Source organism: Agelaius phoeniceus, chromosome Z, assembly GCF_051311805.1.
Source record: "Agelaius phoeniceus isolate bAgePho1 chromosome Z, bAgePho1.hap1, whole genome shotgun sequence".
Taxonomy (NCBI): Eukaryota; Metazoa; Chordata; class Aves; order Passeriformes; family Icteridae; genus Agelaius; species Agelaius phoeniceus.
In genome coordinates, this window is record NC_135303.1 from 81,359,455 (window position 1) to 81,373,186 (window position 13,732).

General features: G+C 39.1%; 1 protein-coding gene across 6 annotated transcripts in view; it reads right to left on the reverse strand.

Moving 5' to 3' along the window:
* The window catches only part of OSMR (oncostatin M receptor), a 31,018-nt gene that overhangs the window by 5,080 nt on the left and 12,206 nt on the right, over window positions 1-13,732 (reverse strand). For all 6 annotated transcript variants that reach the window (XM_077171566.1, XM_077171569.1, XM_077171565.1 and 3 more), the window contains 11 exons: window positions 12,082-12,354; window positions 11,370-11,496; window positions 9,961-10,118; window positions 7,830-7,966; window positions 6,411-6,564; window positions 5,803-5,879; window positions 5,170-5,392; window positions 4,448-4,630; window positions 3,190-3,291; window positions 2,570-2,749; window positions 796-960 (listed from right to left, as the gene is read on the reverse strand). In XM_077171566.1, coding sequence (XP_077027681.1) covers window positions 796-960; window positions 2,570-2,749; window positions 3,190-3,291; window positions 4,448-4,630; window positions 5,170-5,392; window positions 5,803-5,879; window positions 6,411-6,564; window positions 7,830-7,966; window positions 9,961-10,118; window positions 11,370-11,496; window positions 12,082-12,354 — 1,779 coding nt within the window. The remainder of the gene's footprint in view (window positions 1-795; window positions 961-2,569; window positions 2,750-3,189; window positions 3,292-4,447; window positions 4,631-5,169; window positions 5,393-5,802; window positions 5,880-6,410; window positions 6,565-7,829; window positions 7,967-9,960; window positions 10,119-11,369; window positions 11,497-12,081; window positions 12,355-13,732) is intronic.

A 13,732-nucleotide genomic window follows, 5' to 3' on the forward strand; every position in this document is an offset into this window, starting at 1 on the left:
CATTTTGGACTGTCTATAGCAAGAAAAACACTACACACGTGTTCAAGTTTCCTAGAATTTATGCTGATACAGGGATCTCAGTATTTCCTCCTAGCTAGAAGACAGCCTGGGGCTATGCTGTTCACAAACAGGCTACCCTTCCCCTTAATCTCCAGACCTAACAAGTTTTTCAAAACCAGGCATCTCTAGTCTGGATCCTAAGTTTCACAACCATGCTGACTGGTATTTTCAAGGGAAAAAGGTATGGGCAAGTGATTTCCTCTTCTTCTTTGGTGATCAAATCCGCCCAGTTAGCAAACTACAGTGCCCATGCCAACAACCCTTCTGTACTGACTTATGAAGGAGTGAACTTGGCAACAGTTTTAAAGACTGATGAGAGTAAGAATCAACATTAGAAGTTCAAGAGTCCATACAGGAATTACCTGTTTGCACACAAGTGTGTAGGTTTTCCCCTATATTAGAAAAACAGTAGAATCTAAACACAATTCTTCAATGAGTTCTAACAAACAGGACTCACTAGGTATGCAAATATGCATATATTGAGCTATTTCCCATAAGGATATAAGACTTAAATAAAGATGTAAATTAGGCTCACTTTAAAATTTAGAAAAAATCCTTTCTACTTAGAAGTATAAAAATGCCATGTTGATATGCTCGTATCATTTCTCAGTTGGATTGTTTCTTAAGTGAATGTTGCATTGAATTAGATGCTTTCCCTTAAGAAGGAAGATTATTACAACATTTTAAATCATCCCATCCTTCTGCTCGGGGATATTATTCACAGCCAGTACTCACAGTTATATGGTGTATCTATGTATCTAAAGTTAACAATGGGAGTCTCTCCTCCACCTGTAAATGCTTTAACCACTATCTTGTATTTTGTGTTTGGCATCAGGTGTTTCACGGTGTATCTCTTTTCTTCTGGGTTTTCAATTGTGTATTTACATAGTTCTGATTCATCTAAAAGAAAACAGATCAGATAGGATCACAGAATGTTCTGGGTTAGAAGGGACTCTAAGGATCACCTGGTTCCTTCTCCTCTTCCATGGACAGGGACACTTTCCACTAGACCAGGTTACTCAGCCCCATCCAGCCTGGCCTTGAACACTTCCAGACATCCTCAGCTTCTCTGGGCAACCTGTTCCAGAGCCTGACTACCCTCACAATAAATCTTCTCCTGATAGCTAATCTAAACCCACACTCTTTCTGTTTAAAACCATTACCACTTGTCCCATCAGTACAGACTCTGGTAGGAAGTCTCTCTCCATCTTTTTTATAAGCCCCTCGTTTGGTACTGAAAGGTTGAAATAAGTTGTCCACAAAATATTACAAAACCAGTTAACTGAAATAACAAAACATTTGCAATCCGCCTTCTTTGTAATTTGCAGGCTTTCCTCCGGGAAGGATGATGCATCCTGACTCACTGCCACTGGGCTGGACTCACATCCCTTCTAAATGGACTGGCCACAGCATTGCCCTCCTCTGGCAGACACTTAACAACTTGTTGTCAAAGACTGAAACCTGTTTATTTTAATTTCGTTTTCCTCGAGCATTGTACCAGAATTATTTGAGTTTTTCCATTTCTTCTTTTTTTTTACCAGATTCTTTATCCCTCAAGCTTATGTCAATTTCTTTGAAGACAATCAGAAGCAAGAAACCTCTGTCTGAAAAAAGAGCTCTTTTGCCTCTCTACTGTGCAACTCCCAAACCCCAGGGAGAAAAGGGTTAGCTTATTTCTGCTGTTTTCAGTCACACCCCTTGTCTGCTAGCAGAACCAGTGAAGCAGAAAATCTTTGATTTAAACTTTTTAAAGTGTAACTGGGATTACTTACAGAATTATGGTGCTTACATGGTTAGTTCAGTTCTGACAAGAACTGCTACATAAGCCTCCCTCAGCTCAAACTACTTTTCATCCTGGCACTAGTCTAATCAGCAGAACACAGGACATGACCCAAGCAGAAGAAGAGGAAAAAAAAAAAAATTCTTTTAATGTGTTGGAAGCATCTGAAAATTATAATGGAAAGGTCTGAGACAAATTTGTGGCTTTGTGCCACTTCACAGCTCAGTCCCACTGAAGGAACTCCACTGTAGAGTACACACACAAATACTTTCACTAAAAAAGAATTTACATGGGGAATTTATACAGTGCTCCAATTTTGAAGAAATAAATTGTATCCCATGTGTTTCTAAAATACCCCAAATCCTAATAAGACTAACATGCCCATGACTTCTATCCAAGTAGACCACAAACAGATGTTTTTCAACATTCATCCAGAACTCACATCACAAGAGGCAGATCTCCTCCTATAGTACCAAAGTCTTTTCTGGAGCTACAAAGGAGTCATGGACAACAGGATGTGGGCTGTAAATCACTCTAAAGCCAGGAATCACTTCTGCCTACCAGCACCTCAAGCACAGACAGGAACCAAAAGCAACAAGTGTTGAAATCTAGAGACACCTAAATGAGCCAGCCAGACTGCCTAATGTGAACTTTCTAAGATGTTGCAATACCAACAAGTCTTCCACCTGCATCAATGGCAGAACCTTCTGTAGCAGAGAGCTCAGTTACCTGAAAGAATGTGCTTTTTTGATCCTTTCAAATTGCAGTTCCCTTGTATCGGTGACACATAAACATGGTAGCCTCTTACAAAACCAGGCTCTGACTCATTTGTGAGATAAGAATCCCAAGACAGTGTTACTGAATTGTAAGTCAGATCAACTTTTCTCACAATAGGGTCAAGATGAGGAGCTGGAAGAAAGGAAATTCGAGTTAAACTTGCAATTATTCTTCAAGACTGTTTTCTCTTATCATTTGAAAAATCCACACTCCCATGTGGTGTTTATGTTTACATCTTTCTTGTATTTAAAAGCTGAACAAAGCCAAAGTTCTCTGCAAAAATGTCAGCTTCACAGAGCTTTCATGCATCCATGTAATACATGAAGCAATAACTGATAATCACAGCTTTGTTCAGCTCCCCTAATATACATGGGCTCTACCTGGTCACTGCACTAGCCAAATATCCTTCATGTAGGACCTGTATGTTGATATAGAACCTTTAAATGTCTCACTAAAGATACAGAAAGAACACAAAACCTCCAATTTTATCTAGCTGTAGGAGGAGGCAATTATTCTTTTTGTGACAAATCAATTTAGCAAATGCACAAGCCCCAAATATGTTGCCAACTTACGCAGCTCCTTAAGATAACCAATCTTCTTTTCCAGTAAGGAGGCTCTATTAGCAACAGATCCATAGATGTGGAATTTGTATCTCACCCCCGGCACAAAAGCAGCTAGAAAACAGTTGAACAAAAATAGGCTATGGTTTGTCTTTCAATATTACTTTTCTTTAATTGCTTCCTACCAAGGTCAATAACCTATTAGACACCTTCTCTGAGTGCTATTGTGCTATTAAAGCAACTGAAGGAGACAGAGGGCAAGCCCACTCTTGGTGTGCATCATGTGAATTAAACACATTTATTCCATCTGCAAGAGAGAACTGGGAGAGAGGTTTATATATATTTTTTTTTCCTACGTAGTATTCAAGGTGACTGAACAATAAACTCCAAATGCACCAAAAAGAAAGACAATTTAGTTTACATTTCTGGCACAGGCAAAGGTTGTGTTTTGGAATATCAGATGCAGAAACACCACCAGGTATCAGGATTCCTTGTTCTCCTCACTGACATCCCCTCCCATTCACATTAAGCAAGTACAAACCACTGAAGAATTTGACAATACTGTTCCCTTGTGTTACCACAGTCCCCTTCATCACGTGCAGGTTTCTGTACATTTGTGTGAATTGAGGTGCAGTTCCTTTATTGCAAATTTATGTGTGTTCAATCAAATTTTGTTCAAATGAGTTTCATTCCAAACTCTTAGCTTGAGAGACACCAGGAAAGCTAAATTCTTGCAGCTGTGGAAGCATATCAGAGAAACTTCCACACAGACAGAAAGGATTTAAGTCTACTGGCCACAACCAGGATAAAAAACATGTAACTGATCCTCTAAGCAAGTACTGGTGCTCAGACACATAATTTGTGGCACACTGACAGCAACAAACCTCTCACTACATGGTGTGTTTCAACTGCCTGAGTCTAAGCTCCTGATCCATGTTACAGCTAGGATAGAGCTCCCTTCTGCATCTCTCTTGCTAAATTATTTTCAGTGCTTCATTAACCCCACCATCCTCTTTCAAGAAGCACTCAGAGGAGGTTTTGTCAACTGCGTTGACTTTTCTAATATAGTATGCTGCCTTTCAAGGTTTAATGGTGCTGGTAAATTTGTGGTGTCTAATTATTTTGGTAGAAAAAACATGATGTCACATGCCTTTGAAGAATTACACTGCACAGCACGGAATTCAATATTCAAAATATTAAAAAATTATTTGTTTGCCCACAACTTGAAGGACTGCTGCACAGCCAGAAAGAATCTTTATTTGGCTTTCACCTGAGCTGATCACAGCACTGGAAATGTTGGGTCCAAATCTCTTCCACTGCAAATCACAAGGCTGCAACCTGGGAAAGTTACACCAATCAATAATGTAACTGTCATATATACTTCTGGGCTCCCAGGACAGAAAAATGCCATCATCTGTACCATTAACCTGTCCTTCCTTAAGCTCTTCAGTGCCTAGGAATGAACAAAACAGAAGCTCTTATTATTGTCCTGAGTGACACTTCAGACTCATAAATGAAGATCAATACAGTTCCTATACTAACCAGTTGAAAACAACAATAAAACAGTTGCATTCCTTTGCTAAATGACATAAGGGGGTCCTTCACATGCTGAAAGCTGACAGCTCAGAAACCATCCAGCAATTGTTACTACATATTCACGAAAAAACATGAGCTGCAGAAACCTAGATTCAGAGAGTCACAAGAGGCTAATCACACTGGCACTGGCAGCACCATTAAGGCATCCACTGCAGGTCTGAGGCCCTAGTTTTAGGCTAAATGTATTTTGCTCTGTGGAGACATTCTCTGCATTTAAGCTTAATAAACATACAGCTGCCACCCTGTAGAAAAACATACAGTTGTAATTTTCAGACAGCAGCAGTGTGAGTTAAGAGGTAAGGTAAATTTCTTGCCCAAGATGATAAATTATGTCTTCACTCAAAACAGGTGGAAACAAAACTCTAGTAATATGATTATAACTGAAAATACTCCTACTCTTATCTGTAGCTCTAGAGATGATCAATATTGAAGGAAGTGAAAAATTAACATTGTTCTTTGCCATGACACTGATTCTGTAGGAATGGTTATCGAGGAAAATCCTTGTGCTATTGTAGACTGAAGAAAAGGAGATTCTTGCAGGCTGGGAGCCATCTTCTATTTTTTCCCAGGTTACTTCATATGAAATAATTTTTCCATTTGCTTGAAAACTTGGTGTTTGCTGAGAAAAAAAGTTATGGAGGAAGAGAACAGTAACTTAGTAAATTTTGCTGAAAAAATATGAGAGGATCATTCAGAATTTTAAATAACTAACAGGATGTGTTATTTCTGTAAGAATATAAACATTTGTTTCCACACATTCATACATACTGTTCGAAATGGAAATGCAGAAGCCTTGGTTATGGGATCTGACTTGTTCTAATACTTAGAAAAACAGAATTGTATGTCTGAAATTCCAGGACAGCACACCATCATAGCTACATGTGTTGTGAGATATTTTATATACAATCTGTTTTAGATTTGTAAAAGACATTTTCATACTGAATTGCTATCAGCTGCACACAAATCATGGGAGAAATTTCCAACCCCTTTAGGAAGGGCTTTGTTTTTATTTCTGTAGGGATGTCTCACCTTCCAGAACAAGGTCACATTTCGTCCCCCAAGAACTGGTGTAATTTCTCTCCATATGTCCAGTTTCCCTGATGGAGCTGCAATCAGTATAGCAAAACAATAAAATGAGAATACTCTCCTGTGGAAAGGATAGGCAGTTTAACTGCTTCCTCCCATTTCAAGAAATTCCACTCACAACACCTTCTTTTTCCCATCATTCCTGGGTCTTGCCCAAACACTATCCTTTGACATCATTTTCCCTTTATTCCTTTTTCTGAATTAAAGTCTGCTTGATTTCCCTAGAAAATCTTTGTTTGCAGTCACCAGACTCTTGTTCCCACCTCTGCACCATTCCTCCAGGCCTCACAGGGTACTGTAACTCAGTCTGTCCATCTTCCCAGTCAACTGGATTTCCCACTGCCTGCATTGCAGGCAATGTCTGAGACTAGCAGGTAGGCTGAAAATTACTTAAGAAGTCATCTTCTTGGAGTTTGATTAGCGTGTTTCTTTTATGCATGCAACAGGCCTCTGCTTTAGCTACACAGTGGAAGAGTAACAAACAAACAGCAAAGAGAGGTGGTAAGCAAGGAACATCCCTCAAACTCTGTTTCTCAACAGGCTGGACATACTTCCTTCCTTTGTTCTGGTGATCAGGGGTTGGCTCCACTCACTCCACCTCCAGAAGTGCCTGGCCGCCCCGCAGCGCACCCTGGCCGTGTACTCTGTGTGCGGCCGCAGCCCGCGCACCGTGACGTGCCGTGAGCCCGCCACGGAGCTGTTGTGCTGCAAAACACAAAGACACAACAGGCACAGCTAGCAGTGTCCTCAGCAAGGTGCTCTGCCCTGAGAAAACAGCTCCTCCTCTAGACCCTGCAAGCGCCAGTTAAGCGTCACTTGGGAAAGACAGTCATGGAACAACAATCAAAAAAAGGCAAATAATGCACAAGATCAAAACAGTGGGAGATTCAAAAAGAGGGCTGGAAGCCACGTCTGTGTAACTGTCTGAGTCACTCAGAACCCTCCACGAGTGGTTTTTACATCCAGGAGGGAATTTACTGAAATCTTGGCCTCATAGAGTCTTGGGCTATTACCTCATATTGTTCCAGATCTATGCAGAGCAATCTACAGCCGCCTTCTCCTTCCATGTTTTCCTCCCAGCCTTTACCTCACAGAGTGAGTTCTGATAAGAGTCAAAAAGCCAGCATGCTTTTAAGCCTCTCCTCAAAACTGTCTCCTGCAATGGCCAGCTGCAGTGGTCACTTGATATGACAGCTACAATCAGGAGAGAACACAGCTTGACTGTGATCTGTGGCTTTTTGACTGTGATCTGCACTGTGTCTTTTTAATGTGCTAGAAGCAAGCTGCCTTCTAAGAAAAGAGCTACAGAGAGGTGACAGTAAACAGGCAAAGAGTCCATCAAGCTCACCATTTGTGGAAGAGGTGGAAAAAGATAAGGAATCTAGTCAAATAATCTTCAAGGAGATTGAAGAGGAAGGGAAGAAAAACTGTTCTGGGATTCCATCACTAGAAATCAGATTCTCTACCATTAACTACTGTCAACAGCACATAGAAAAAGCTTGGACTGATACAAAAGAAACCTTCAATGCTGCTCTGGTGAATGTGAAATAACATGAGCAACAAAAACAAATCAAGACTACCAATAGCTAATATATATCAATTACATTATATACATATAAATTGTATAATTACATTATTCAACTTTAGAATTATTAGGCCCTTCAGTGTTTTCACTAACTTCAACAAATCTCAGAACCCATTCAGCAGAGCACTGAGCCACATAGTCAGACCAGTCACCCATACTTCTGCCAGGGTACAGGCAGTGCTTGGAGTGTGAATCAGAGCCAACAGTGGCTGCCCACATGGACTGTATAATCAGTGTAGAGCTTGGGAAGCAAACAAATCCAGAAAACAGACACATCAACACGCTCACAAGACTTACAGTGTATTTGTATTGCTGGGGAATTATTTTTTAATCACATCAAAAAGATCCTCACTATGTTTTTGTTTAGGAAACTCAGGTTTCATACCAGTTCTACTTTGCCATCAGGTTGGACCACTTCAGTCTGACAAAAGAGTTCAACTTCAGTGTTTTCATTATTCCAGTGTAATGTCATTTCTGTATCTGTGCAATCTTCCCAAAGGTGGAAAGGCGCAGTGGGATACACTGCCAATGGAAAATCTGAGTTAGCTCTTGCAAAACATAAAATACATGCAATAGTATATTAAGATATTTTAGCTGAGTAGTAAAAGCAAATAAAAAATACATATTTTTTTTCTTCTAATTTAGAAGAAACACATATAAATTGTAAAACTTCATTTCAGAATGTAAATGTAAGTAATGTTACATAAGGTTTAAAAATCCCCTAGTACTGACTTAGAAATGTTTTAAAACATCATGGACAAAAGGAAGAGAGACATTTTTTGCAAACCATTAAAACCCTCTACTTTAGGGCCTGGCAGAAGCTCCTGACGTAACATGGTAACATTTGACACATTTCTACACCCCAGAATTGCGCCTCTTCAACAGAAATTTTATTCACAATTCTAACACTGACGCCTGTCAGTATTTACGCTTCTGTAAACAGTGCCTGTGCTACTTCTTCCAAAATATTTCTGAGATCATTTACTGCTGTGTAAGAGTATTCAGCAAGTGAAGTAAATCTTAAACCCTCCCATATTAACAGTATAATAGTGAGGAATGCAATGCAATGTGAGGGCATGGCAATGCAGGTGAGGAGTATGCTTACACCCTTAGCCATTTATCCTAAAACTTCACTAATTAAATGATTGCATTACACAAGTCCATGAAATACAATTTGAGGACTTTCATACTCAAAAGAGTTTGCATTTGATATAGAAGATCCAAACTACCACATGCAAAATTGGAAGCAATAGATTTACATTTTCCTTTATTTACCGTCATCCTTTAAGGACGGAAAATTGTAATGTAAATATTTGCAGGGTCAGAGAAAACATGAAGGATTTTACAGGAATCACTATTTAAAACTCATCACACATGTTATTCTTAATTTCTTTAACTTGCAACTATCACTAGGACTGGAAAAAGAATACTGTAATAAATTTTAATGTACTTATCACATTGAATGTAAACTATTCTAGCCTGACTTCCCATGAAAACTGAGGTTATAACATTGTGTTGTCCCCCTAAAATCTGTCAGTTTACTCCTCTACTTTCTTGACCTGTTTCTTCCACTTCCAAACAATCAGATAATCAAATTTTAGAATTGTCATGCCTCTCTGGGACAAATCTAATACCGACATTTAGCATAAGTTCCTTCATATAAAAAAGCGTGGCTTGCAAAACTGTCAGCAATGTCTCTGAGGAAGGAAGCAGTGCCAGGGTGCAGCAGTTACACCAACAGCCCTCTAGGCCACTGTCCTGTCAGCTTCTGAGCTGCATGAAGCACATGATGCCTCCTGCTTCTTCAAACAGGTAAGGCAGCCCCAGGACCTGGGGAACACTGGAGAGGACTCAAGGAGAACTGGAAATACTGCTGGAGACTGAAGAAACATCCAGTTGTTTTGAGGCAAGAGTAGGAAGGAACTTATGGGGCCCAGAGCACACTGAGATAAAGGACACAACTACTAGGGAACAAGGAACCACAGCCATTAGATACTTCTCAGAGAATAGCATGGTTTTTGTCACCAATGAACCTCCTTCCTGCCTTACAGTAGTACAGTGAAGGTTACTGTCCCATATTAGGACCAAGAGCAGATTAGCACCATCACTTTTTTCCCCAGAAATAGCTATTACACATGTACCACATCTTGTATCATACCAATTCCCAAGTAACCTACACATATATTTTGCTTAAACTCCCCATTTTATATCCTTGCATCATTTTCTTTCTCTTCCATTAACCAGCTTCAGCAAAATCAGTAGATTTCAAAACATTAAGGGGTAATTCCAATAACCAAATCTGACCTTTGGAGTAAAACTGCTTTCTGCCATTTATACAACCTCCCAAAGATGAAACTGAAGAGAGAGCAGGTAACTGTAGCACAGGGACAGATAACTAATTAAACTGTGAAGATAAAAATCAAGGACTTCCACACTTTAAACCAGGGCACAGAAGTATCAAGCTCAGAAGAAGCAACAAAAAGCCCTAAACAAAGGCACAGGAAAAAACCCCTTACTTCTGTGTTTTACATCAAAAACATCAGTGGCAGTTTTCTTTCCCAGTGGGTTTTCCACAGTCACTGTGACATTCCAGATCTGCTGCTGGCCTATATCCCAAGAGCATGAGCACTGCTGCGAACAACTTGCTTTGCACAGAGCTGTTTTCTGGGATGACCTATCAAAGAAAGTGAGAGGTTGGAGGCAGGGCAAAGAAAGATGTTGTCCATAATATACAATCAACATAGATCTTGGAAGTTTCTGATGTCCAACTAGAATACAGCATCATAAAAAATAAAGCTGAGGGGTCTTATATAAGAAGCCACCCACTTCTTTACTTTAGCTTGATGTATGATGAATACAAATACTCTTAAAAGAAAGTTTCCTTCGAAATTCAGGTTTGTCTTTTTAAGATATAGCTAAATTGCTTTTAGAAATTTCCTTATGGATAGTCTAAATCAGAGACATATTTGCGAAGACTTAAATAATTTACATGTTTACAACCAAGCTTTTAAATGAAGTTGTAATTTCAACTGCATCTTGAAGTGCATCTTCTAACCTTCCATTTTTAAATCAGAATGCTGCCTACAACATCACAGTATCTTAATGGAAGTGAGTGATACAGAGAACAGGAAGGTATGTGCAATGCTGTCCTGTTTTCTGCTGAAATCCTTTGATGAAAGTTTGTTGCGGTTATGACCTGTCCTTTTTTATGAGTTACCCTTTCTCTGCAGGCCTTGCTGTAAAGCCTCTCTCCTCATGTAAGGGCCGTGTCTGATATGCCACAGCTGTGTAGCCTTGACTCAGGCTGCTAAGAAAGAGCTTTGAGAAAGTCTGCAGATTTTTTTTTAAAGTAAACAAGCCAGCTGAAACTACAGAAATTATAGACACAAGAAGGACATTTGAGATTGGATTGTCAGTGGCTAAAGGACTCAAGAAGGATAACGTCAACAAAGCTCTAAAATCCTAAAGGAAAACAACTAGGGAGGTTGATCAGGCAGAGTGCTAAGTTTGAGTCAGAATTAGTGTCAATGGATCATGAGCATGCTAATACTTAGCCTACCCGCTGATGAGATCCTAGTTATCTGTTTGTTGTATGTGCTACCCAATAATTATGTTATACTTTTAAGTTATCTACATCCTGAATTCAGGGTGTCTTCATACCTACTGAACAGTACCAAACATACTAACTAAAAAATGGTAAGAATAAGCTTTATCAGGCAGAACTTGATCTAAAGGACTGCCAACTTTGTTACAGTTAGTCTGATTCAGAGCAGTTCTGCACTGCTCAAGCTTTGTTAAATAAGTGATCAGTGAGGTGGAAAAAGGCAAGCAGCTAATTACATGGACAAATCCACAGATTCTAAGGGAAAGAAGGAAAGGTAACTGGTACAGCACAGAACAGAATTAATATAACAATGAGGCTTACGTTTTAGACAAGGTGTATTTTGGTGAATTCCTTCCATAGAGATAGGTCTCTTCTTTTCTCCAAGTACATGTTACTTTTTTCATGTCTTGGGTTTGGCAGGAGAAATCTTTAGGTGTATCAGGTGGTTCTTATCAGATGAAATAAGCAAAAAAGCAACATCATGGCAGTCAAGGCAAAACTCATCAACCTTTTTAATACATTAACAAGCTAGAAATAATGGTTACTATGAAGTCTGGTTTACTATAGATGTTATTACTGAAATTACACTTATTCAATAGTCTGCTGCAGAGATGGTCAGGATAACACCAAGAGTCAATAGCAATCAACACTTTTACACTCCATAATCTTTTTTTAGTACTCATTCATTCATGTATTCAATCTGTATTCTTTTCCATCTTTAAAAATTGCTATTGGCCTTCAAAAAGGAGGCTGTGCTGAGTTTTTACCACACACACACAGACAATGAAGCTGAACTCCTAAATGGGTGGGTGTATTTATGAATCAACCACCTGTCATAAGGTTAATCAATTTAATGCTATTCTTTCCTGCCTCCTCTATATAAGTTTACAGATCTCTTGTCAGATGGAGTTCAGCCAGACATGACAAGAGCATGAAAACTTACAGCAAGCTTTTTTCCCCATCCATTTTTTCTAGAGTCGTTCTTGAGTTAATAACAAGAGGAAAATAAAACTGTAACAATGTATTTACTTACTACCCACAAAGAAAGCTGCTTCATGTGACCCCTTATCCTCATCATAGCAGTAGACATGAATGTTAGACCCTTTGTCATGTGACAGATTTCCCACAGTGAGAAGTCTGACTTGACTCTTTGTGCGCTTGACAACATCAACAGTTGGGTATACAGAGAATTCCTTAATGGTTTGACCTTTCCCTCCGATGCAGCAAAGAGTGATATTAGAGCCTTCTGCTAAAATTTTTTCTTTTGGAAAGATTTGTGGCCCACTTCTGTTTGAAGTGTCCAGACCTGCAAATTAAAAAAAAAAAAATTTGAAATCTGCTCAAGGCAGCAGCCTTCAGCCAGAGCACAAAACTAAGCATTTACACAAGAAATTGCTAACGTTATATTATCCATTCAGACTTTTATTTAGTATTCTTCTGAATACAGAGATGAATTTCACATGTAATAATACCTTTCTCTTAAACTCATAAACACGTCATGTAGTCCAACAAATTACCTAAGAGACTAAATCTGTTTTACAGCTTTTCACTTAAGAGAAAAACAAAAATGTTCTGTCAAGAATTCTCTTTACAAAGGAACACTACCTCCTGCTCCTATGCACAGGCTGTTGCTTATGTCCAAACCACCTGCTCTTGAAGACTTGTAACAGGGGGTTACAAAAACATAATTCTATGGTTTGATGCCCCTGCAGAGCACAGCTAAGAGGACCAACATTAACTGAATCACATCAAGGGGATAATCAACTTGGAATGAGACTCCCATAGCTTTCCATGTTGGACTGCTTGCTGGATGGGAAAGTTAATGGAATTTAAGTGACTCACAGTTTTTTACACATATTTCACAGTAAAATCTACTCTCAAGAATCTGATCCAAAAACCTGATGACTTCTAGAGTTACTATCTTTCAGAGAGCTCTAAATCAGGTCTGTAATGTGGGATCAGTTTGTGACCAGGAAATAGTGTTTTTGAGCCGCATCCACTTGCGACTGAAAAAAATAAAATCTCCAAGACTGAGGAGGTTGTGGGACAAAAAAGTCTTGCATCTTACTGCCCATTATATAACAGCAGGGAAATGAGTGCCACAATCCAAATATGAACACCTGTGATGCCTCTTCTGTTGGAGACATGATGTCTCCAATATTTAAAAACCCTTGCTGCTCTAAATGAGTGTTTCATTATAAAATTACTACAGTCATGTTTTCTAAAGTAGTTACATATGTTGTTTAAAGAAGATTCTCTGGAAACAAAACTGCTCTAGTAAGACATGGTAATCCAAAAAAAGACAAATTTTGTGATGTCATTAATTACATTATTGGTTTACTCCCTGTTTATTCTCATATAATTCACAAGACATTCCTTCCAAGTGAAATAAGGAGCTGACTTGCTCATTTCTCTCTGCTTCTGTAATACAGTTCAAGCTATGAAGCCCAGACAAAAGCCACACATTGATCAGATCATGCAGCCCCTACCTCTGTGCTACTCCTCCTTTCCCTGAGTCGAGGCCAGGGATCTGCCTATCCAAGATCCCATGTCACTCCATCTACTACATTGTTTTAATGTGTGAGTAAAGGCTCTAAAACTTTTGGTCTACTAGCTTAGGAAGATAGTCTGCAAATTATAGCAATGCCTGAAGCACTTCTATTATTGCTGGCAAAATATAAGGA